General features: G+C 42.4%; 1 protein-coding gene across 3 annotated transcripts in view; it reads right to left on the bottom strand.

The window, feature by feature from the left end:
- The window catches only part of CHERP (calcium homeostasis endoplasmic reticulum protein), a 31,607-nt gene extending 11,053 nt beyond the window's left edge, over positions 1–20,554 (bottom strand). For 2 of the 3 annotated variants that reach the window (XM_069102107.1, XM_069102109.1), the window contains exons 1-10: positions 20,409–20,554; positions 19,947–20,120; positions 15,554–15,750; positions 14,704–14,841; positions 13,636–13,787; positions 9,753–9,864; positions 9,546–9,635; positions 8,517–8,808; positions 5,453–5,634; positions 1,058–1,487 (exon numbers count right to left, since the gene is read on the bottom strand). In XM_069102107.1, the coding sequence (XP_068958208.1) occupies positions 1,058–1,487; positions 5,453–5,634; positions 8,517–8,808; positions 9,546–9,635; positions 9,753–9,864; positions 13,636–13,787; positions 14,704–14,841; positions 15,554–15,750; positions 19,947–20,120; positions 20,409–20,433 (1,792 nt within the window). In that variant the 5' untranslated portion in view covers positions 20,434–20,554. The remainder of the gene's footprint in view (positions 1–1,057; positions 1,488–5,452; positions 5,635–8,516; positions 8,809–9,545; positions 9,636–9,752; positions 9,865–13,635; positions 13,788–14,703; positions 14,842–15,553; positions 15,751–19,946; positions 20,121–20,408) is intronic. The other variant, XM_069102108.1, reaches the window with a different exon arrangement.
- Between the last annotated feature and the right edge of the window lie 3,943 nt (positions 20,555–24,497).

Raw genomic sequence — 24,497 nt, 5'->3', positions numbered from 1 at the left:
TCTCAGTGATGTCCCAGCATACCAGAAGAATGGTCACCACCCTGGGACGATTTTAAGGAAGACCACTGGAGGACTTCCTGAATAGTTGAAAGGCACTTTTAAATACCATCTAATCTGGCCGCTTCATTTTGCAGAAAAGGTGGACTGCCAAAGGTCACCCAGGTGACAAGTGGCAGGACTAGGGTGCAGCAGCTGCATTTGGGTGCCCTGGTGGGAAATCTGTTTTTTTTTTTTTTTTTTTGCTTTTTGGAGGGCAGGTGGGGTTAAGTGACTTGCCCAAAGTCACACGGCTAGTAAGTGTGTCAAGTGTCGGAGCCCGGATTTGAACTTTGGTCCTCCTGACTCCAGGGCTGGTGCTCTATTCACTGTGCCACCTAGCCCCCCCAATCTGTGCTCTTTCAAACACCTCTTCCTGCCTCTTACTCATGGAATTTCAAGTGTAGTGAGGGGACCTAGTACTGACATAGCTAACTGTAGGATCATGAAATTAGCAGAATAAAGCCTCTCTGGAGGATTTATGAGATCGATATGAATGAAATCTGCAGAGGGTCAGTTATAATAAAGACCTGGGCATGGGTGGGAGGACAAGGAGGGATACCCAAACAGATCTTGTGAAGTACCGGACAATTTAAGTATGAAAGGTCTTGCTTAAATACTTTAAGAGCTCTGATTTCACTGGGATGGTATTCCCTCTGCTGACAAAACATCTAACCACTGATGTGGCTAAAAAAAACCATTCCTGCCCAGGCAGCCTTGGTTCTGGGGATGAGCTTCTCCCACTGAGTTACCACTTTGTGAAATGGGTCTGAAGCTGAAGGGCTGGGCCCTCCCCAAGCTGGGGCTCTGCAGGCATAAGCAGCAAGAGAGCCCTGGCTCATCTGCACAACACAATGAGGTATCAGAGCAGAACTGTAATGGCAGTCTTGGAACAGCAAATATCTATTTACAAGGGAAAAAAATCTAGTGAAAATGTCCCTATTTTGAAAACAGATTTGCTTTCTCTACCACTCCCAAAGGAAAGAATAAATGTGAAGAGAATTACTGATGAGTCACTTACCAGCAGGAAAATCTCCTTGAGGGTAGTCAAAACGATGAGGGTATGGGGGTCTCTCAAATGGATGTCGAGGGGGGAAATCTTCCTGCATGAATCGTGGTGGGAAGCGGTTGAAGTTGTGGGGGTGAGGAGGCTGGTTGAATTGTGGATGCTGCTGATGGGGAGGGAATGGTCCCCGGAAGTGGGGTGGTCGCTGCATCCGAAAGGGTGGCTCCCTCTGACCACCCCCCCAGGGGGGCTGCTCATGCTGGTTATTCCAAGGGGCATCAAACTGATTATTCCAGTTGGGGTCTGGCTGGTTATTCCATGGAGGGTCTCGCTGATTGTTCCACCCTGGATCTCTCTGTTCATTCCACATTCCTTCATGGTTGTTATTCCATGGAGGACAGTGAGGGGGTCCCTGGTGGTGAGGGTAAGGAGGCTGATCAGGAGGCTATAAAAATAAAGAATGTAATCAAATAATCTCCTTTGAAGCCAGTTATGGGAGGACAAAGGCACACATTATGTTCCCACATGCAAGCTTTGGGGTTATCAACACTCTTAATAGCACTCAGCCCATTTACATTTTTGATAGGCTTACTAAGCTGCAACACCCAGGGCTCACCAGACCCCTATTTTGATGCTTCAGCACAGTGTGGAGGGGGCTGTTCCTACAGAGCTAGAATGCAGATACAGAGCTAGCTGCTAATACAAAGCCAGTGATAACCTTTGTCTGCCACTGAAGACCTGACCTAGTTAAGTTAGGTAACACCGTGTTTCCCTGATAATAAGACCTATCCAGAAAATAAGCCCTCCCCTTACTGTGTAAGATTCCTCTAAAATAAGCCCTCCCCCGAAAATAAGCCCTATTGAGATTGCTACTGTAGTGAAGGTGATCCCCTGCGCTACACGCTACATTATGGTACCCTCTGTATACACCGCCCCCCCCCCGGGTGAGACGCATGCCGCGCTCCGAGCTGCATCCAATCAGAGCTGCAGCAGTGAGCGCGTCATCCTGTTCTTCCCCAGTGATTTGCTTATTGAATAAAGGTACATTTTTTTGTTCACATTTATTAAAATTGCTGTCAATGTTCATTAAAATAAGCCCTCCCCTGAAAATAAGCCCTCTGGTGTTTTTCTGTCCAAAAAATTAATAAGACAGTGTCTTATTATCGGGGAAACACGGTAGCACCACACTGGCCACAGGGCAATGAAGTCATCAGCCAGAGAAACTCACAAAGAATATCTAACTAAGCCAAAGAGAAGCTTGTGAATTTTGTCAGTGGAATCACAAAGTAACAGATTCGTATTAAAGTGCAAGTGATAGAATGGTAATGGGGCAGCTAGGTGGCACCATAGTGAACAGTGCTGGCCCTGGAGTCAGGAAGACTTGAGTTCAAATATGACTCAGATACTGCCTAGCTGTGTGACCCTGGGCAAGTCACTGAACCCTGTTTCTCTCAGTTTCCTGATTTGCACAATGACCTGGATAAGGAAATGGTAAACTACTCCAGTATCTCTGCCAAGAAAAGCCCAAATGGGGTCACGAAAACATAATTAATAACACTAGAATGGTAAATCAGAAACCACTGAATGTTCTTTATTTTTCTTGCTTTTTAGGAGGAGGGGGCAACATGGCTGCTTATGGAAATATATTTTACATGACTTTATGTGTATAATGGGTATTAAATCACTTGCCTTCTCAATGGGTGGGGAAAGGGACTAAAGGGAGGAAAAGAATTCTCAAGTCAAAATTAAAAAATGAATGTTTTTTAAAAAGGAAGAATTTCAAAGTTGAGAGGGCCCTTTGAACAAGGAAATACAGAGCTAGGAGAGCCCTTAGAACCCAGAATGTCAGAACTGGATGGGGCCTTTAGAACACAAAGTGTCAAAGCTGGGAGTGCCCTTAGAACAGAGAATGTCAGAGTTGGGACACACTTTAGAACCCAGAATGTCAGAGCTGGGAGGGTCCTTAGAACCCAGAAGGTCAGACTAGGAAGGCCCCTTAGAACCCAGAAGGTCAGGGCTGGGAGGGGATTTAGAACACAGGATGTCAGAAGTGGTACATGACCTTGGCTAGACCCTGTTGTTTAACACTCCTTCCTTCCCCTTTCTCATTCTCAACAGTAAGTGTCCCAAACCTTTTCCTTTCCTCAAATTTCTAAGAATATCTCTAATCCCCAAATTTACCAGAGCTGACAGTCTCCTGTTTCACAGAAGAGGCTGAGGGCACCATACATTAATTCCCCTGACACCTCAAAACTTCTAGCATTACCTTCTACTCTCCAGTCACAGATAACAGAGTTGGAATGGGACCTGAGAGATCTAGTTCAAACCCTTCATTTTACAAATGGGAGAACTGAGGCTCAGAGAGGTTTAAGAGCCTTCTTCAAGGACACACAGTCCGTGCCAGAGCCAGAATTTGAATCCAATTCCTCCGACTCCAAATTCCACTGTGCCGTAAGGCATCTCCTCACCCTTGTGCTACAGCGAATCTGCTTACCTGCACCCTTCAGCCTTCTCCCTGTCTGTGTTAGGACCTTTGTCCAAAAGGCATCCACTTCTCTCATAATCTTCAATCTCTCCCTCTCTGCTGCTCATTCACAGCTGTCCACAAAACACGTAGGCAACTTCAATCCTAAATGTCCTCTGCTAACTCTTGTACCTAATCTCTCTTCAACCCCCCCCTCCTCTTTACTGCCAAACTTCTGTGTTGCCTCGACTTGATACTGTCATTTTATTACCCATTATCTCAATTTGCTGTCATTTAACTTGACTTCACCACTTGGCTCTTTCCCAAAAGGTCACCAATGTGCTGTCACTCCTCTTTTTTTTTTTTTAAAGCAATCAGGGTTAAGTGACTTGCCCGAGGTTACACGGCCAGTTATTTCTAGGTGTGGCTGTCACTCCTTCTGATGGCCTTTCCTCTCTCCTCAGCCTGTGTACACATCTGGGCCCTGTGAAGAACCACCTCCATGTCTCTGGTACTCTCCCCTCTCTTGGCTTTGGAAGCACCACACTTTCCTGATCCTCTCCAGCTCCCAATTTTCTTTCTCTTGCTGTTTTTTTACGATCTTCCCCAAGCCTAAGATGAGTGTCCCTCAAAGTTCTGTCCTTTGCCTTTTCCTCTCTCAGACTTCTCCTCCACTCCCATAACTTCAACCATCACCTCTGTGCAGAGGACCCTCCAGCCCTGACCTTTCTTCTGTACTCCAGAGCCAGCATTACAGGACAGCTCTACTTTAATCTCCCAACTCAAACCTAACTTTCCTCTCCTGATGTCAATATTCTGGAGTCACTGATTATATCATTCTTCTTCTCATGCTGGAATCTGTATTTCCTTCCATTCCCTTCTCTCGGTTCCTCTGGCTAGCCAGTCTTGATCCTCACACCGCTGCCTGTCTGGACCACTACAGTAGCCTATTATCAAGTCTGCCTACCTACTCTCTCCTCTTTCCAATCCATCCCTCATGCTCCTGCCACAATAATCTTCCTTATGCTCAAATCTTGTCTTATTGTACTTCTCTTCAGAAATTTTCAGTGACTCCTGAACACCCAAACAAATGTTATTTTGGTCCGGCATTCCAAGACCCTCTAAAACCTAGTTTGTTTCTAGCCTTATCTTACATTGTGACCTACCAAGGCAGAACCAGTAATTATGAGTCAAAGATCTAGAACTGGAAGGGCCCTTAAGAGGTCATCTAGTCCAATCTTTTGAGTCCACAAGTGTGGAAACGAAGGCTTAGAAATTCTTTGCCTCAGGTCATGTATGGAGTAACTGTCAGAGTCAGGATCTGAGCCCAAGGGCTCTGACTCAAAACCCCACATTTCCTCCACTGTTCAGTGCTGCCTTCCTTTGGACCAGGCTCCCATCTCTTCTTTACCTACTGAATTCCACTCCAACTTTTAAAGTCTAACTCAGATGACATCTCCTTGTAACTTGCACTCACCTCCACATATTGTGCCTCTCCAATGTCCTCGTGTTTCATTTTATACCATGGTCACCTGTGTATGTATTACACTCTTCTATTAAGCTATAAGCTCTATGTGAACAAGGACTTATGTTGTAAGAGAACATTTCCCAGAACTTAACAAAATATACTCCACACAGTAAGTGCTCCATAAATTTCAGCTTAGTTTCTATGACCAGATAATGTCAGGATCTCTTAGATCATTTTACAAATGAGGAAAACTGATGTCTAGAGAAGGGCATTATCAATGGGGAGCCTCTCAAAAATGTCTCCTCTTTGGAGAACACCTAGGTCAGGGTTTGCTATGAATGTGGGTCAGAGCCGGCATATCTTATCACTGCAATTTCCTGTGATGTTCATGAATGTCCCCAAATGCTCCAATACCCAGAAAACGTTTTTAATGAAACAACAATGTGCCACCTATACCCCTCCTTCCCAGATATAGTACCTGTTGTTGGCCCCAAGGAGCAACAGGATGAGGCTGGTCAAACCAAGGAGGTTTATTTGGAGGAATCGGCTCATGGGGCCCAGGTCCCCGGGGCCCAGGGGCTGCAGCAGGGTCTTGTACACCTCCCCCAGAAGCATCATATTCAGAAGAACCTGGCATTGGAATGGGAGGTTTGTTGTCATCTACAGGAGAAACAAGAAACCAGTTACATAAGGCTGCCATGTGTCTGGAAACAAAGCAGAAATGGTGAAGACACCAGGACCGAAAACTGTGACCAGAGGCCATACCTGAGGCCGTGGTGAAAACCTAATACAAGATCCTTTGGGCACAATTCTCTCCTTGCTGCATGATTCTTATAGAAATTATGCTGAATAAAACCACAAAATATACTCCCAAAGACACTGGAGAAACACAATTTCTGTAAAACCCAAGTATTCTACTTCCCAAACAGTAACAGTCACATGATTCTGTAACCACTCCTCTATTTTTACAGCCTGAAACACCTTTCATTTCATATCTGAAGGGGCATCATGTGGAGAAAGGAGACTTGCTGTCTGGCATCAGTAGGCAGAAGTAAACAAGGAAGGGTAAGTCAGAGAGAGAAAGAGTCCAGTTTTCTATAAAGAAAAAGATTGATTCTCTTTCTAGTGCAGGTGGAACTGATGCAATAAAGCCATTTGGAATGGGCTTGGGAGCAGCCAACTCAAACTACAGCTTGTACACAACTTCTCTAGGTCACAGATGGGGTTTTTTTTTAATGCCAACCTAAATACAGAGTCTTATATCATTCAAATTTTTTTTTTGGCCTTTTGGAGGGCAATTGGGGTTAAGTAACTTGCCCAAGGTTACATGGCTAGTTTTTTGTGTGTGTGTGAGTGTTAAGTGTCTGAGGCCAGAACCAAACTCAGGTCCTCCTGACTCCGGGGCCAGCACTTTGCTCACTGCGCCACCTAGCCGCCCCCCAGAGTCATATCATGACGATGATGATAATGGTCATTTGCACAGCACTTTAAAATCTGCCAAGCACTTTACATACAGTCTCCCATCTGAGCCCCAAAAGAAGCCTTTTGAGGTATTTTGATCACATTTTACAGTAGGGAAATTGAAACTTACACCATTCAGGGCTAGATGAGAAACCTGAGCTGATCTAGTCAAACGATGATAGATTTGGAGCTGGAAGGTTCCACTCAAGTGTGAGTGCTGGGTTGGGAGCCCAGGATGATCTGGATTTAAACGCCATCTCAGATGTTTAGAAATTGTGTGGGCCTGGCCAAGTCACTTAAGTCACTCAGTTTTCTCAGTCAGATGAGGTCTGAAGTCACATCCAGCTCTATCATTCACCAGCTGCCTACTGGACATTTTGAAACAGACATCCCATAGACATCTCAAAGCCGACATGTCCAAAGAAGAACTCTTTCTCTTTTCCCCCACACGTCTTGTCTTGTGAACTGCCCTATCACTGTCCAGGGTGCCACTATCCTCCTGGCTATCCAGGCTCAGAAGCCTGGTGTCAGCTACAACTACTCACCATCACTCCACATAACCAATCTCTTGACAAGACGGATCATTTCTACCTTCACAACATCTCTCTCTACTCTTTACTTACATTGCCACCAACCTAGGGTAACCCTTCATCAACTCAAGTCTTTACTATTAAAAAAAAGTTTCTGGTGCATCTGCCTGCCTCAAGCCTCTTCCAACATAATCTGTCTTCCACTCAGCTGTCAAAATGATCTTCCTCAAAGTGAAGGTCTGACTATGCCACTCACTCAAGAAACTCCAGTGGCTCCCTACCACCTCCAGGATCAAAAATAGGACCTTCTGTTTGATATTCAAAGCCTTTCATGCCTTGCCTCCTACACTTCCCAGGCGTCTTATACCTTACAATCTTATTTGTTACATGTGATCTTTGTTCCAGCGACACTGGCCTTCCTGATACTCCTCAGGTGAGACACTTTCAAAGGCCGCCCCCAGGCCTAGAATGCTTTCTCCAACTCTGCCTTTTGGCTTCTCTGGTTTTTTTCAAGTCCCTAAAACCTATGACAAAAAGCCTTTCCTGATCATCTTCAATTTTTGTGTCTTCCTTCTGCTGATTATCTCCAATTTATCTGGTCTGCAGCTTGTTTCTAAATAGTTGTTTGCATGTAATCTCCCTCCATCAGACCTCTGAGGACAGAAACCATCTTTTTGCCTTTTCTTTGTATTCTTCAAGCTTAGCACAGTGCCAGGCACATAGTAAGCACTAAACAAAAATTTGCTGACTGACAGTAAGAAGGAGTGACTAGAGAGCTGTACTTTAAGTCAGGAGGATCTGAGTTCAATTCTTGCTTCAGACACTTACTACACCTATGTGATCATGGGCAAGTAGCTTTTTTCATCTTCTGTAAAGAAGTTCCATCTTCTATAAAATGAGGGAAATGGACTCTATGCCTCTAAAGTCCTTTCCAGATCCTCTGACCTCATTTTATAGATAATGGTAATGAGACACAAAGAGGTCAAGTCATTTGCTGCAAACAGAACCAGCACAAATACTGACATTTCTAATACCGTTTGATCACATCACAACAGTATCCTTACCTATAAATATAAAAGCTTTTGCTAATAATTTTTAAATGTCTATAAAATAATTTTTAATGGATTAAGAGTTTACTCCATCAGTCCCACCTCTCCTGAGCTATGGCACAAAGGACAGATTTGCAGGGTACCTGTTATAGATTGGGCACAGTTATCAAAAGGCCAGAATTCAAGCACTACTTCAGCTACTTACCAACCCTGTGACCTGGGGCAAACAGCTCCTCCACTCTGCACCCCCCATTTCTTCACTTCAAAAATGGGCATCATAATGTTCTCAATATCATTCTCTCTTTCACAGTTTACTCCCCCATCTCAAGCAATCACTTCAAGAACTATAAAACAGGACAATCGTATACTTCTCATTCAGAAATCAGATGCCTGTCTCTGGACATAAGGTAATGTGGAGACTGTCTTGGGGTAACATCAAGAACGTGTACCTGACCCTTACTTCTAGAGACAAGAGGCTCGCCCAAAGTGGCTGCATACCAACCTGGCTGTGTGGTTGGAGGGGCAGAGGGTGCAGGAGTAGGTGCTGGAGGTGGGGCCGGTGGAGGAGGGGTTGATTTCACTTCACTTTCCATAGGTGGGATCTGTATCTGCTGTGGGGGTGGCTGCTGCTGCTGCTGCTGCTGCTGTTGCTGCTGCTGCTGCTGTTGTTGCTGCTGTTGCTGTGCCAAGCTGTTAACAAACTCCTCATGCTGAGTCTTCAGGGTCTGTATCTGTTGTTGGAAGGCCATCTGAACTGGCTGCACTACAGCTGCATATTCAATGATCAGTGTTGCCTAAACCAGCGAGAACCACAAGTCAACCCTGAGTCAAAAGATACTGCACACCAAGGTGTCCAAACAACAGGCTTCCAACGACCATTCTTCACTTCTGAGATGTCTCATGGGTGCCATTTCCTTTTTCTACATACTGTAAACTTCCCGATGACTCCTCCTCCCTAACAGAAAACTTTTACCTTTAGCCCTTTTCAAGGTCACTTAATTAGAGTTCAAGTCTGCCAAAACATACCCTCCCCAAAATAAGTAAAACCAAACAAAACAAACCAACACATTGGTTGCTGTAAAATTATCCTGACAATCTGTTACCTCCTCTCCCATGTACCCTATTGAGCACCCAAGTGAGGGCGGCCCATTATTCTACATTCTTTGGTAAGCTACCATTTATCCTGGAAAGATTCCACATATATATTCTCTGACCTAAGGTTCCTTCCAGTTCTAAAAATCCTCTAGTAGTTTGTTCCATATAGGCAGACTTCCCCGTAACAAGAGACACCCCAGAAAACTTGTCTACAAATAAGCTTTTTATAATACAAGTGACATGCCAATAATACTTGAATGAATCCTGCCACTGACTGGAAATCAATGCTAGTTCAGAAGTGTGTGTGAGTGAAGTTTTCTGATCTGATTCATTAATGGATAACAATTCTAACTCCAAGAAACTGCTGGGGATGATAGCACCTAATATACCTGGGTCACCCTATAAAAAAAGCAAGTGGAAGGTTGTTCACACGAACCTGGTACTGCCCAAGCCCAAGCGCCGGGCTCTGCAACTGCTGGATTATTGACTCATCAAAGTAACCATTCTTTTCCCACAATTGGAGGAGCTGGGTAGAGGAAGAGCAGGAAGGAAGAATCAGACATGGAAATCCTTTCTCCCACTTTTAAACATTTCCAGGCTCTCTCAAAGTCAAGGAAGAAGAGAAAGGCAGGCAGTTACTCACCCGGGCAATTTTCTGCTGTTTATCCTCTTCCACAGCTAAAAAGCTGGTACAATATATGGGAACCACCACTTTCTGCAAAGCAGCCAATAAATCCCTCGCCTGCTTCCGCTGGCTAAAAAAGGGAAGAGAAGTTTCCTGTGTCAGGTTCATGCCTTAACCTGACTACTAGAGATGTGGCAGTGTCTAAGGAACTGGAGGAAGGGAACTGTGGTGCTGGAAAAGAATTGAGGCCCTTCACTGTCCTTAAATTAAAGAGGTCTAATACACAAGCACAAGCTGCTTACAGTCAGACCCCCAGCTATGCCTGCTCTTTTTCTTAACTTCTTTTCTTTATTACAGAAAAATTCAGGATATTCAGACACTGGTGTAAACACAGAAGGCATCAAAAAAGCTTGAAAAAAAAACAAGAAAGGAAGGAAGCACCTATTAATGAAAAATTCCTGAGAAAATAGGAAGTCTGGTTGCAGCTAGGTTAGATCATCATCTTACTCCACATATACAACATGCTCCAAAAAGGTATGTGAAAATATAAAATAGAAAAAATGAGAAGAAGGTCCCTTTCACAATGGTGATGATGAAAATGCTTTTAAAAAAAAGAGACAGAGGCTATCTCAAAAGATAAAACAGACTTTTAATTACGCAAAATTAAAAGCTGTCAGACAAAATTAAAATAGCCTTGAATAAGAAGAGAAATTGAGAAAAAAAATCTTTGCATTAAATATTTCTGATAAGATTCTGGAATCCAAGATTTTTATAAATACATGAAGACAAGAGTCATACACCTATAGATAATAGGGATAAGAAGTTTTTAAAAGTAAAGCAAAATCAATGATTATATTGAGATTGTAACAAAAATAATTAAGATAATGAAATTTGAAACAGAGGTTCTACCTCACACTTGTCAAAGGGACAAAAATGACTTTTAAAAATGGAAATAATCAATGTGGAAGAGGCATAGGGCAGGCCCACTAATACACTGTTGGTAGGAGCTATAACCAACTAGTCTGAATCAATTTGGAATTACATGAGTAAAATCACTAAAAGGTTCAAACTCTCTAACTCAGCAATCCCAACTCCAGGGCATATTCCCCAGGAGGTCAAAAAAAGTTATATATATAATGTTTACAACAACACTCTACGGTAGCAAGAAATTAGAAAAAAAAAAGAGTGCTGTTGACTATGGAATTGGCTGAGCAAACAATAGCATGGAGGTGTACATATTTGGGACAAGCAAGAGTTTTTACAGAGCTTCATTTTGTGGCAGTGACTGGGGGTGTGTGTATGATCTCTTGCGCTCCTAATGACCCTAAGTCAATCTAGGATGTCTGACCATGACTAGATGACTCCATAATTGAGCTTCTTTCAGTTGGCTCACTGAGGTGAGTGCTGGATTTTGGGTGATGCCCACGTTTCACTGCTCTCTTCTGTAGTTTAAATTCTATAAATTTTAAACTTAATTTAAATTTTAATTCTTTTAAAGAATGGCTGTTACTTCAAGGAAATGTGTAAAAGTACGAGTACTTAAAGGGTACACTTTGGGGGGCTATCACAGCAGTCCTTGTTGGGGGGTAGAGAAGGGTGTGAAGTGGAGAAAAAAGTCAAATGCTTCAAGGACCATGTAAGATGGCAACAAAACAGGCTCTGTTACATTGAAGAACAAAGCAAAGCAGGGTCAGAAAGATAAAACACAACCAACTAAAACTGTCACTGAAAATATTCTAAAATTCAACCTTAGGAGACAAGTAAGGACCTTCACATGGGCCTGGTCACTGATTCCTCTACAGTCCAGCACAGGTGTGTTAAAGCTGAAAGAACATACTAGAGAAAAAAAAACACATAGCTGCTAACTGTTGCCAAGAAGAAAATACACTTGTCATAGGAAGAACAATACAAAGAATTGGGAAATTTTTTATTTCCAATGGGCCTAGAAGTCTTATTGCTACTGAGAGAAAGATGAACTCTGATAAATATATTCATATACTAAGAAGTAGAATTATTCTGTAATGACAGAAATTCCCAAAGGGAGATGGAATCCTGCAATATATCATTGCATAATGCTACATCATAAAGGTAAAAAAAAAAAAACCTTATCCAGGAAATGGAGAAAAACAAGCTTCAATGGCCTGAGAACTTGCCTGATTTAAACTCCACTGAAATATTATGGAATAAAAACAAGATCAGAAAAAACAGACCCTTTGTCAAAGATACACTTAATATCCACTGGGATAAAAAGTATGGTTTCAAAATGAACAATGTGTCAAAATCTTGTGAACTTAATTCAAACTGTGTAAAACAAGTGACTTCAGCAAAAGGATATTTTTTATATTAAAACTTTTAAAAAAAGATTTATTGTTAATAAGTTTAATTACTGTGTGATTTGCACATCATTTTATATATAATAAAATATTATCGAACCATTAAAATTATGAAGAATTTAAAAGGACTAGTAAGAAGTCATGCAGAGTGAAGAAAGTATAATCAAAGGAATCTAAACAATGATTTTGATAATATACATAACAGCATTGAAAAAGTACCCTGGAAAACTGATAAAGAAACATATCCCCTCCCTTTCTGAAGAGATATTGGGACTACAGATGTAAAATTTGAGCTCTACTGTCAGATACAGTTGCTTTGTGGCTTTCTTACTTTTTCTCCTTTAATTTTTTTGTTGCAAGAAAGGGTTTAGTAGTGAGAGCCACTAAGGGGAAACAACTATGATACGAAAACAAAATAAAACTATTCAATTTTAACTGAATAACTATACAAGAAATACTTTATAGCAGTAATCCTTTCCAGATACAAGTAGCTGGGAAGGATGGATAGGTAACACAATGGAAGAATGAATCAGGATCCAAAAAGATGATAGCCTGGAATGTTAAGGAGTGGGAAAGGAATTCCAGGGCATAAAGACTATATAGATAACAGTTGGGTCCACACTCAAACTCATGTTGAGGAGGTCCATACATGCAGTGGCAGTGATTTGCAGTTTTTCCTAATACTGGTATCTGGTAGACTGAAGAAGGAGGGGAAAAAAAGATGCTAGAGGTGATTCAGGAATAGGAACTGTTATGGTGAAAAGTTGAGAGAGTAAAGCATTTTAGGACTCTATTAAAAGCAATATTTAGGGAATGGATTGGACAAGTATACTTATATATATATACAAGTATACACACAATTCATCATAAGTGGGTTCCAGAGAGTCGACAATTTAAAACAGTTAACCCATCTTCTTTGCTAGGAGGATCCAAGGCATCCAGGCAGCCCACTGATCTCATCTTCCCCCATGAAAGACTTACTGCATCTTTTGATGCATCAGACTCTCACTACTTTGAATCATCTACAGAATCAGATGTAGCAGACCCAAATGACAAGCTAGTCTGAGGACAGGTTATGCCATCAAAAGGAGATAATTTTAAAAGAATAATATATATTTATATCTGTGTGTGTATATATACAAACATGAAAATATAAGAGTAATGTCATTATAAGGTATATTCAGGATATATAAAAGTTAGATTTGGGGGTTTGAGACGGGAAGGAGGGAGAATGGCACATAATGGTACACAACAGAAAACCAGAGAACCTTGTAGATAAACCAATCTGTGTAGAAGAAAAATAATTATTTTAGTCAAGTAGCACCTCTTATCCCATTTTATAGAGAAGAAAACTAAGGTCATGAAAGGAAAGTACTTTGCCCAGGTCAAATGACTGGGAAATGGCCAAATTAGGATTAGTGCTCCTTGTCCAAGGCTTTCGGTAGTACCCTATGTTTCATAGTTCCCATGCCCATTTATGTCCCCAAGACATGAAATGTACACATATCTACACAGCACTGTCTATCCTGGCAGACAATTTAGAAACTATACTTAATGAAATCCCTTACCAGTGATGCAAAACGTCATTGATCAGGTAAATCAAATGCAGTCGCAGCTCAAAATGTGCTCCATCAGCAGTGATCCGATTTCGGAGGTGGCCAGCCATCAGCTCACAGTGTGGAGGGGTTTTGGCATTACTGAACATCCAATTCTTTCCTGCCTGGAAATGCCAATTTAATAACTGTCAGCTGGACTAAATATTTAAACCTTAGAATTTTACTTAGAATCACCATGGCAATAGTGATGATAAATAGGTTGCTTTTCTGTGATGATCCACAATTTACTCAACACCTTCCTCACAGGTGCCTGGGTAAAAGTAAGTCGTCAATAATATTAAATATGATGTACATAGAACACTTTAAAGTCTACAAAGCATAGCAGACATCGTCAAACCTTAGCCCCACAACAACTTGTTTAGACTGGTGAACTACAAATAAAGTTTAAAGTTTGGACGGAGGGGCCATTACAGAGAAACCTTGACTCATAAAGATTAGGTGATCTGCCCACCACAATACACCATTAAACATCACAGGTAGGAGATGCTTAGATGTCTCCGACTCTAAGCCCAGCACTTTCATCACTACACCAGGTGCCAAAATAGGTTCATAGGGTAAAGTGCTTTTGCCAGGTAAAAGGCATAAAACAAGATCCAAACCTTGGCTATGACTCCACATCTAATGCTCTTCCCATCAGAGTAAATCACCCAGTCTGAGTTGGGAAGGAACTCAGAACTCATACATACCAATTCATTTACTGCAGGAAAATTTTACCCCTCTATAACATTATGGCAAGGTTTATTAGAAACCTTCCAATAGCAGAAAATTTACCTTACAAAGAGCAGCCTACTGCACTTTTCTTTTTTTCTCCAAAAATAGGACAAAGGAATAAAAGGCCATTTTGTCATCAGAAGGACCTGCCAACAGAACACCTGTCACCTAACACAGCCTCCTACAAGAGAAGGCATCCAATCAACTGGTTGCTTTCTAGTTAAAAAAATGAAAGCGAGCCAAGGCTTGGTCTCTGGGTGATAATACTCATCAGGCCGGGCACACTTTCTGAAGGAGTCTCTTACTTACAGAGATCGCATCTTTGGTGCACGTATCAATTATTGGTTGCAGCAGGTTATCAAACTCATTCATGTCCAGTTGGGTTTCCTCCAGTAGTTTCTGCATCTGCTGCTCCACTGCATGGGCTATTGCAGATGTAACTTGCTCCTAAAGAAGACCAGACCAAGATGTCTTCATTCATTTGATATATAACAACAAACCAGAGAAACAGGATTTTTTTAGAGCTGGACTAACTGAATTCTGATTAACATTACTGGGATTCCAGATTTAAAGAATTCCACACCCAAAATGAAGATAACACTTCAGGCTATACAATTAAATACTTTTCTTTACTCTAGCTTCTTGCTTTCACGGGAAGCTGAACAAAGTTATTAACAATCTTTAACAGCATCCACATTAATGGCATTACTCAGAGTTGAAAGGGAGCCACTTGACATCATGAGCCAGAGTTGAGAGAAACCTCAGAGAAAAATAATCATTTTAGTTAAGTAATTTCTCTTGCTCCATATTTTGCAGAGAAGAAATTAAGGCCATGAAAGGAAAGTGCTTTGCCTACGTCAAATGACTAGGAAATGGTCAAATTTAAGATTAGTGCTCAGGATCTCCCTGTCCAAGGTTCTTGGTATTACACTATGCTTCATAGTTCCCATGCCCATTAATGCTCCCAAGACATGAAATTTGCACATATTTTCCCCATTAAGACAATCTCCAAAGCCTTTTCAAAAGCCATTATTGTCAAAGGTGGCAAAGAGGAAGAGTTATCTAGCCCTGGTGGAACTCACCGGGAAATAAGTGATATAGGAGAGTTGTGGGGATGGCAAGGAGCCAGCAATATTCTGGCAAAGAACAGTAGTGTTACCTGTCTCATGGCCAGAAGATGCTGCTCTTGCTGCTGTAGGTTCCACTGACTCTGCTGAATGAGTTCTTCCATAGAAGGTGCTCCCTGAGAGGGATTGATGGTTGGAGCTGGTGGTAAGGAGGGCTGTGGTAAAGGCTGCGGCAAGGGTTGTATCTGGGCAGCAGGTTCTAGCTCAGGCGTCTGCTGCTTGCATATCACTAAAAGGGCATAAGAGGTAAAAGAAAAAAATTTCCAACATCACGTAATCAACCTTCCCATTCTTCTTTTCAGGTTTGCTCTGAAACTCACTCTGTTTCTATACCAATAGGGATTCCTTCAAGGACTGTGGAAAAGCAAAGCTATTTCTACTATCAGAGACATCAAAAGACTTTTTAAAATTGCAAACTGTTCTCTGCTTCAGATTTTTCTCTTCCTGCAAATCAACTTCAAGTCTTTTCCTGTCAATTTCAGTTCTCTCCCCACCCCAACCTTCAAACATACTAATGGCATGTTACAGCTGGGAAGGAACTATGAATTAGACTCTATGTTAAGAGGGTTAAAGCTGGGAACAACCTTACAAGTGATCTTACCAAACTAGTTCTTCCTATAGACAGGAAAATTGAGGCCCAAAGAGAGGAACGTCTTGTTCAAGGTTCTGTAGTTACATATAGAATTTCATAGGATTCAGAGTTGAATATCTACTCTAATCCTCTCATTTTACCTAAGAAGAAACTAATATCTAGGAAGGAAAGGTACCTGCTCAAACTCAGACAAGCAGCCCTGGAACCCAGCTCTCTTGACTCAGTATCATTTTCTTTCATAAGATTCATAAGATAATTGTAGAATCTCAGAGACAACCTCAGAAGGCCCTGACAAGTGGTCAATGAACCACCACTTATAAGATTTCTAGTGGCAGGGAACTCACTACCTCAGAAAGCAGCCCACTTCAAACCCTTTCTTACCTACCTCAAAAGAATTGACTTAAAGCCAAAGAAAACATGTGACTCTGTGCGTCAAAACTCCTTTGTATGGGCATCAATTCTGACAAACACACAATACATTTTTGGCAAGATAACCAAGCCTTTCATTCACAAACTACACACACTTCCAATTGCTTGGTTCTAGGTCCTGGAACAATTTAAGTAGAATTTACTACCAGGTCAGAGAAACAACCAAAAGGTAAAGATGACAAGGTTAGGAAAAATCTCTGTTAGAAGTTCCTTCCCCTTTTCCTCATTAATAAAACAGGATAATAACCATGCAATACTAGGCTCTAGATAAGCATTTCCTGAATTAACAAACTACCCCCCTTCCTCCTCTGTCCCCATGGGGAGTCATACCCTTACATGTGGGTATTCGATTCAAAGGAAAATAAATTTTGAGTGCTTATACTTTGCAAGACATCTTGGGGCACAGGGGCTAGTTTTTTTCCTTCTCTTCCCTACTTACTTATTTTATCAGGTTTTAGGGTTTGTTTGCTTTTTTTTTTTTAATTGGAAAAATGAATCATTTTGTCTAGTGTAATTTCATTTATGATTTCTTGAACTATTGATCAGAAAAACCAGGGTTTATTTAAGCCCACTGGGATTCAAATGGAGCTACCTGACCATGCCTTCTCTGGCCTCACTGACTGGCCAATAACAGGTGCTAACCCAAATCTCACTTGCTCATTGTTTAGGTTTGACAGCTCAAAGTGAGTGTAAATAGCAACTGTTTCAGGTCTAGCCAGAAATCCTTACCAGACTGATTCTTTTGAGAAGGCAAAGTGGACCATTTTTTGCCTCAATTCTTACCTATCCTTTAATCACAGAAAAGATGTTACCTCAGAAAAACTCAGACCTAGGAAAGATATTAGCTTAAAAGAGCCAAGGTTAAATGTTCTAAGGCCATCTATATCATGCCACTGGACTCTGAATGACCCTGGAGGAAAGAGTAAGGTTGATGACTTTGAACAGCCCCACCTCACTTAAATCCAATCCACTTACAAGTCAAGACATCCCCCTCCTGATGTCATTATTCCTCTTAGTGAAAGAAGAACAACAACAAACTGTCAAAGACCAGGCCCTTCTGGTCAAGGTAAATCCTCCCTAGTGGCCTTAACCCAAGCCCCATCACCTCTGGCAGGCACCTTGAACTGGGCCCTGGTCCCTTCCTCTCATTATTAATCTCCCCATGTCTTGTCTTCTTGGCAGTATACAACCACGTCCATGTCTCCTACATCATCAAAACCCTTCACTGACTGTCACCTACTCAACCTATTGACTATTTACCTATTTCTTCTCCTATGCCTAATTCTTAGAAAAAGACAACTACAAAAACCAGACTGCTCAACTCCAAAACTATGTCAAGGGTGAGCTATAGTCTACTAATTGCTAAATCTGATGGCCCTTTCTCATTCCTTATCGTTCTTGACCTCTCTGAAGCTAAGTATCATCTTGAGGGAGGACATGGTATAGCAGAGAGAGTCAAATCTTAGGTCTACCACTTACTCCCTACGACTTTAGAGAAACCATTTCCCCTCTCAGCCTCGGTTTCCTCACTTGTAAAATTAGGGGGTTGCCTGACCTGTAAGGTACCTTTAAGCTCTAAATCTGGTATCCTATGATCCTGCTTCCCAAATACCCATTCCTCCTTAGATTTTTTGGTTACAATGCTTTTTACTGGTTCTATTCCAACACATCTGACTGCTCCTTCTCAGTCTCTCTTGCTGGATCAAAAATCTAATTACTAACTATAGGTGCCATACACAGCTTTGCCTGGATTCTCTTCAATTCTCACTCTATTTTTCTTTTTTTTAAGTTCTCATCAGCTCAAACAGATTCAATTACAATCTCTATTTGAATGACCTCCCCATTCTACATATCACACCCTCGCTTTTCTTCAGAGCTACAGTCTACCTGTAACATATTCACAACTGTCTCTCTCCCATTGATAATCAACTAAAAATATCCACATCTTCATCCAGTATCTTCAATTTTAAACTCACTCCTCATTCATAACTTCCTTTTTTTCTGCTGAGGGTACTGCAATCCTCTCAGTCACCATCACCAGGGTCAAAACCTAAGACTCATCCTGGACTTTTCTATCATACTTACTCTTCATAATCATTAAATTCCCATATTTAATCCATTCTATTTTCACATCTTTAAAATTCCTCCCTTTATCTTCACCATTCCAGTTATCCCTTATCACCTCTTATCTGAGTTATAACTTTCTAATTAACATCCTTGCATCCAGTTTCTCCCCCCTCTAATCCATCCTTTATAGAGCTGCCAAAACCCTCCTAATGTATAGTTCTAAATCACCTGACTGATTAAGAATCTTCACTGGTCACCTATTGCTTCTAGGATAAAATATAAACTTTTTGGCTTGAAATTAAATGCCATTAACATTCTGGCTCCAGTTTATTTTCCCAGACATAATTCCCATTATTTGACTTCTATTATAATAAGTACTACAGATAAATTGATTTATTTGCTGTTCTTCAAATTCAACACTTAATATTGGAACTCTCCCAGGATCCTGTATAAATTTGTTTGCCATTTAAAGTTCTTTAAGATTTGGCTTCTTTCTACCTTTCCAGTCTTTTTATAATTTATTCCTGTCTATCATTCTATGATCCAACAAGCCTGGCCTACCTGGCATTTCCTCAAACATAACTCTCCACCACCAGTCCAGGTACCTTTGAATTAGTTTTCCCCCATGTCTGGTATGCTTTTGTATCTCACCTCTTCCTCTTAATTTTCTCAGTTTCCTTTGAGACTCAGCTCAAACCTCACCATCTACGGGATGCCTTTCCCAGTTTTTCTCCAGTTAGTCTCTTCTCCCTCACATATATCCCCTGTACATATTTTCACATGTACCTCATTTACGTTTTGTCTCCCCAATCAGAATCAATCAGCTTCTTGAGGGCAGTGATTGTTGTTACCTTTCCTTGTATCCCCAGCATTTAGCCCAGTGCCTGACACATAGAAAGCATGTAATAAATGTTTATTAAATGACTTAAAATACTTTGTGCCTTTCCAAAGGCTGTTCCTCATGTCTGAATGCACGTCCCCCTTACCTCTGTTTCATAAAACTCCTGGCTTCCTTTGAGGCTGAGCTCAGAGGCTTAAGGGCATCTCCTTTAGGAAATCTTTCTTAATTTCCACTTGTCAGTTTTTCTTCCTCCTTAAATATTTATTTATACATTTCAAGGCTGCATCCCCCAGGAGAATGTGTAAGCTTCTTCATTTTTTTCTCTTCCTAAACTTAGAATAGCACTGTAATATGCTAGATACTAATAAAGTACCTAGCATATAGTGGATGTTTAATAAATACTGGCTGGATTGAATGGAGGAGGCTGTTACAACCCACTCAGGCCAGAGCCTGTTGCAAAACCCCACTGGTCCCAAGAAGGTCTGGACCCACTCACGCTGCTGCTGCTCCAGGGCCAGCTTGCACTTGTAGTAGTTGTAGAACTCGCCTCCAAAGAGGAAGGAGAATTTAGGGTTGTCTTTCTGCTTTTCCATCGTCATCTTCTCGAACTCTGGCCCGTTGCGGGCCACGAACTGGGCCAGCTTGTCGATGACATTCCGCAGCTCCTGGTCTGGGGCCCGGCCAGGAGAGGATGGGTCAGAAAAAAGGCGGGGGAGACAAGCGGCCGCGGGGATCTCGCCGGAGCCCGAACTCCCCACCCGACATCCCTGGCGATGGGGAAAATGATGGTGGCCCAAGGGGGGAAACTGAGGCGGCAGGAGGGGGCGGGGCTCACACGGGAAACGGGGACGCTGGGGGCGGGGCTACGGGAAAAGAAGGGACCCGGGGGTTGTGCGCTCGGCAAGGATGGGAACGGGAAGTCGTGGCCGGGGCCCCCAGGGCCTGGGCCCAGACTCACCGTCAGGCGGCAGCGGCAGCTCCATGGCTCCGGAGCCGGAGAACGTCCTCGGGAAGCTCACGATTCCTCCCCGCGCCAGAGACAGAAGCCGGCCGGAAGTGTCGCACCTCACTTTTGCGACGCACCAAGCCACTTCCGGTAGCGATTTATGGCCATCCGTCACTTCCGGTAATGATTTACGACCGTCGCCATGGAGAACCGGAAGTACTTTGTTCCAAGAAGGCGGGATGTACAGTCTTTAGGGACCGGGGTGGATGGCGGGAAACGACCTCGGTCCATTGCCTCCTAGTGTCTTCTACTTTTTTTTTTTTTTTTAAATCTCCAGGGCCAGAGACCTGGGTGCGAGCGTCATCTACCTCCACCATGCTTCATTACTTTGGGTAACTGACTTCTATTCTTGGGCCCCAGGGCCCTCCCTCTCTGCCTATCTGGAACCGCCGCTCAACTGAGGCATTTATAAGGCGCCTGCTGTATGCCAGGACCCCGAGACAGCGTGAAAGTCTTATTGCGGAGGAACACGTGCACAAACACAAAACAGAATTTGGCGGGCAAGGCAGGGGCGCACGACCGGGATCCCGGGAGGGCATGTCCGGCGAGGGGCACCAATGCTGGGACAAAGGCGGGGAGGCGAGAGATAGATAGAAGCAGCCTATGGTGGGGATTGGCGGCCGAGGAAAAAAAATCCTGACCCCGAACGGGGTGCTGGGGCGGAGGAGCTCTGGGACGTCCCCTTGGCATCGGACGATTTCCGCCGGCGTGGGCGAGAGGGCAGGCCGGAGGCCTTTGGTCCTCGGGGTGCCGGTGTCAGCTGCGGCGGAAGGGGCTGGCAGGCATCGAGGCCCGACGCCCCGAATTACTGGGGCTGTCGCGAGGAACGTGGAACGGGTCATAAAAACCTAAAAGTGCACGGATGTCCCATGGGTTCGCCCCCCACGCCCGTTCCTTTACTGGATTCCTGTCCTGCTTCTACCACTTGTAGCACCCCCAATCGTTAGACCCCAAGCTCCTGGTGAATCCTGAACAAAACCCTACTTTTATTATTTACTGTTTGTGGAATTCTTTCCTAAACCCACCCCGTCCCTTCAGATTCCCAAGGGAAGTGAAGGGCCCCATAGGCCTCCCAGTTGTCTCACCACCATAAACAGTTACCAAGTATCCTTGATTCGTTACCCAGCACATTTGTCCCTTTCAAATCGGCGTATTGTGGACCCCCATCACTTCATCCTAATTACTGTAACAATTTTCTAATGGTCTTTCTGCTTCTAGTTTCTTCACCTGTTCCGATACATCCTGTATGCACTGCCAAATAATATTACTAAAGCACAGATATAACAGTCACCTACTGAAAAATCCTTGTTTGCCCATTGCCTTTTGTATGAGACACAAATTCCCCTGCCTGGCACGGAAAATTCCAACAATTCAACTCAACAACTGCCTTTATAGATTTTTTTCGTTAGTCACCTTCCTGCATACATTATTCTAACTAAACTGGCCACTTAGAGGTTCCTTAACTTAAAACTACCATCTCCTAACCTGTTGCACTTTAGCCAAGGCGGCGCCCCCCCCCCCCATCTTCCTCCTCCTCCGTTTCTTGGACTCCCTAACTGCTTCAAGGCTGGACACAGGATCTACCTCTTACACGCAGCCTTTACAGATCTTCCCCTTTAGGTGGTCTCTTTCTGCTTCAAACTACATTTTTTTTACCAGTGTACACATCTACCCGTTGTAGAATAAACTGCTTGGAATCTCATTTTTGCCTCTGTACATCAAGTACCTAAAAATTACCTGCATTGTTAACACTTAAGAATGTTTGTTTAGGGGGGTGGCTAGGTGACTCAGTAAGTAGAGCCACCGGCCCTGGAATCAGGAGGCCCTGAGTTCAAATCTGGCCTCAGACACTTGACACACTTACAAGCTGTGTGACTTTGGGCAAGTCACAACCCTAAATGCCCTCCAAAAAGCAAAAAAAAAAAAAGTTCAATTTAAACTTTTTTTAATCACAAATTTATATCTAAGTATGAACTATTAAGATCATACATTAACTTAGTAGCACAGCAAGGACTTAGGTTAGCCCTTTAGGTTACAGGGCTAGTACTCCTACTGGACCATACTGCATTTGAAAAAGATTCCCTTGCCCAAGATTAGTTAACTGGAGCTCCAAGCCCTACTTCAAGACAGGCCCTAAACAAACTTGATAACCTTTGGTCAAACAAGCTTTCTCACTTTTAAGAATGAGCTTCCCTGGCTGACACTCAGATGGCAAATATCTTTGGGTTTCTTGGTGGTGTTTGGGAAAACAGCTAAAACAAAAACAAAAAACTCTGCCAATAAAAGTTTTATTATTGCCAAACTCCTTTGAATAAAATGTTATTCATATTATTTTACCATGCCCTGTTCCAATTCTACATAATTTCAAACTTGTGGGCTCTTAGCTCATACTTCCTTTTCCTAAACCCTTTTTTATACAAATTGTCAAGAGTTGCTGGTTTATCTTATAGAATATAAAACCAGTATCTCAATTCTTTCAAATTCTGTTAATACACAACTATTTGCATGTATCCAAGGCTTTTAATGTCTGCAAAAATGTTTTTCACAATTATTCTGTGAAAATGACAGTACAAGTACTACTAGTAAACTGAAACCCAGAGTTAGATTAGTGGTAGAGTCAAGACTCAGAATCAGAGATGGGGGCTTGATCATTTGATTCACACTGTTCCTGAAAAGAAAATCACAGAAAAATACTGCTTTTCATTGCTTCCTGAAGTGACCCTTTTTTTTTTTGGAGGGGGGAAAGGCAGGGTAATTGTGGTTAAGTGATTTGCCTAAGGTCACCTGGTTAGTAATTGTTAAGTGTGTCCAGGATTCAAATTCAGATCCTCCGGACTCCAGGGCGGTGCTCTATTCACTTAGACACCTAGCCACCCTCGAGGCAACTCATTTTTTAACAGCTTTAATTGTTCAGAAGGGTCCTGACCCAATATCTCCATATAATTTCTACCTACTAATTATGCCTTCAGGGAGTGAGCACAACAAATCAAATCCCTTTAAACACATGAAGACAGCTATTGTGCCACCCCCACATCCAAACCAGACCACAGTCAAAAAACTGAGCTCAAAGGCACTTCAAAGACTATGTAGCCCAGCTCTCATCATCCAGACAAGGAAGCCCAAGACTCTCCAGGAAAGTGGAGAATTCTGCCTTTGGTCATGCAAGAGCTCTTCCTCTAATGCCATGCTACATCCAGAGCAAATCATCTTTCCACTCCATTTGTGGGGTTTCTGTAAGGGGATGGGAAAAGTTCATTTCTAAAAGGGAAGGCAGAGGTGTAATGAATACTGAATGTGGCCTCAGGAACAAGATTCAAATCCCAGGCCTTCTCTTCAGGTGATTCACAGCTTCCTTGAGCCTGTTTCATTTATAAAATGAAAACAAGACTGCTTACAAGGCTGAAAGACAGAGGAAAGTACTTAATGAAAGGTGAGTTTATACTGTAAAAATAAAAGATGGGACAGGTGAAAAAGTAATCTTCCCACTAAAGCCCCCTAGAGAGAAGTGATTCTTCCTAGTTTATAATGCAGTAAAGCATATAAAGAGGAAAGCCCCCTTAAATAAGAGAAAAATTGCATATTCACCCATGTTTTTCAGCAGTTTAATTAAAACAATGTTTCTAATAAGCTAGGTTCAATTTCAGGCAAATGTGAGCTATCAGTGTTAGGATGAATTACCTCTTTGGCTTCATTTAGTTCAGGGTCCACTTCATTCAGTTCAATGCCCATAGCTACACAATGAAATCCTAGTAACATCAATGGAAACACTTTGCCACGAAAAGAACACTGAACTGAGGAATCCAAAATGCTGACATTAAGTGAGATCAGTTACTTCCTTTTAATGAGATTGTGTCATCTGTGGTAGAGAGGAAAGTACCTAGCCTACTTCATCAAATGGTTCTGAATACCAAACGAGAATCTGACAGTGCTTTCCATGTATAAAGTTATATATAAAGGCAGATCCCTATTATGGAAAATCAGCCCCCAGAGTTATCAGAAACCCTAAGAATCAACACCACTTGGGAAATGAATGTGCCAACG

Source organism: Petaurus breviceps, unplaced genomic scaffold (genome assembly GCF_028583685.1).
Source record: "Petaurus breviceps papuanus isolate PSGF00001 unplaced genomic scaffold, PetGlider_PUasm1.0 523, whole genome shotgun sequence".
Taxonomy (NCBI): domain Eukaryota; kingdom Metazoa; phylum Chordata; class Mammalia; order Diprotodontia; family Petauridae; genus Petaurus; species Petaurus breviceps.
This window is presented reverse-complemented; position numbering and strand designations above follow the sequence as displayed.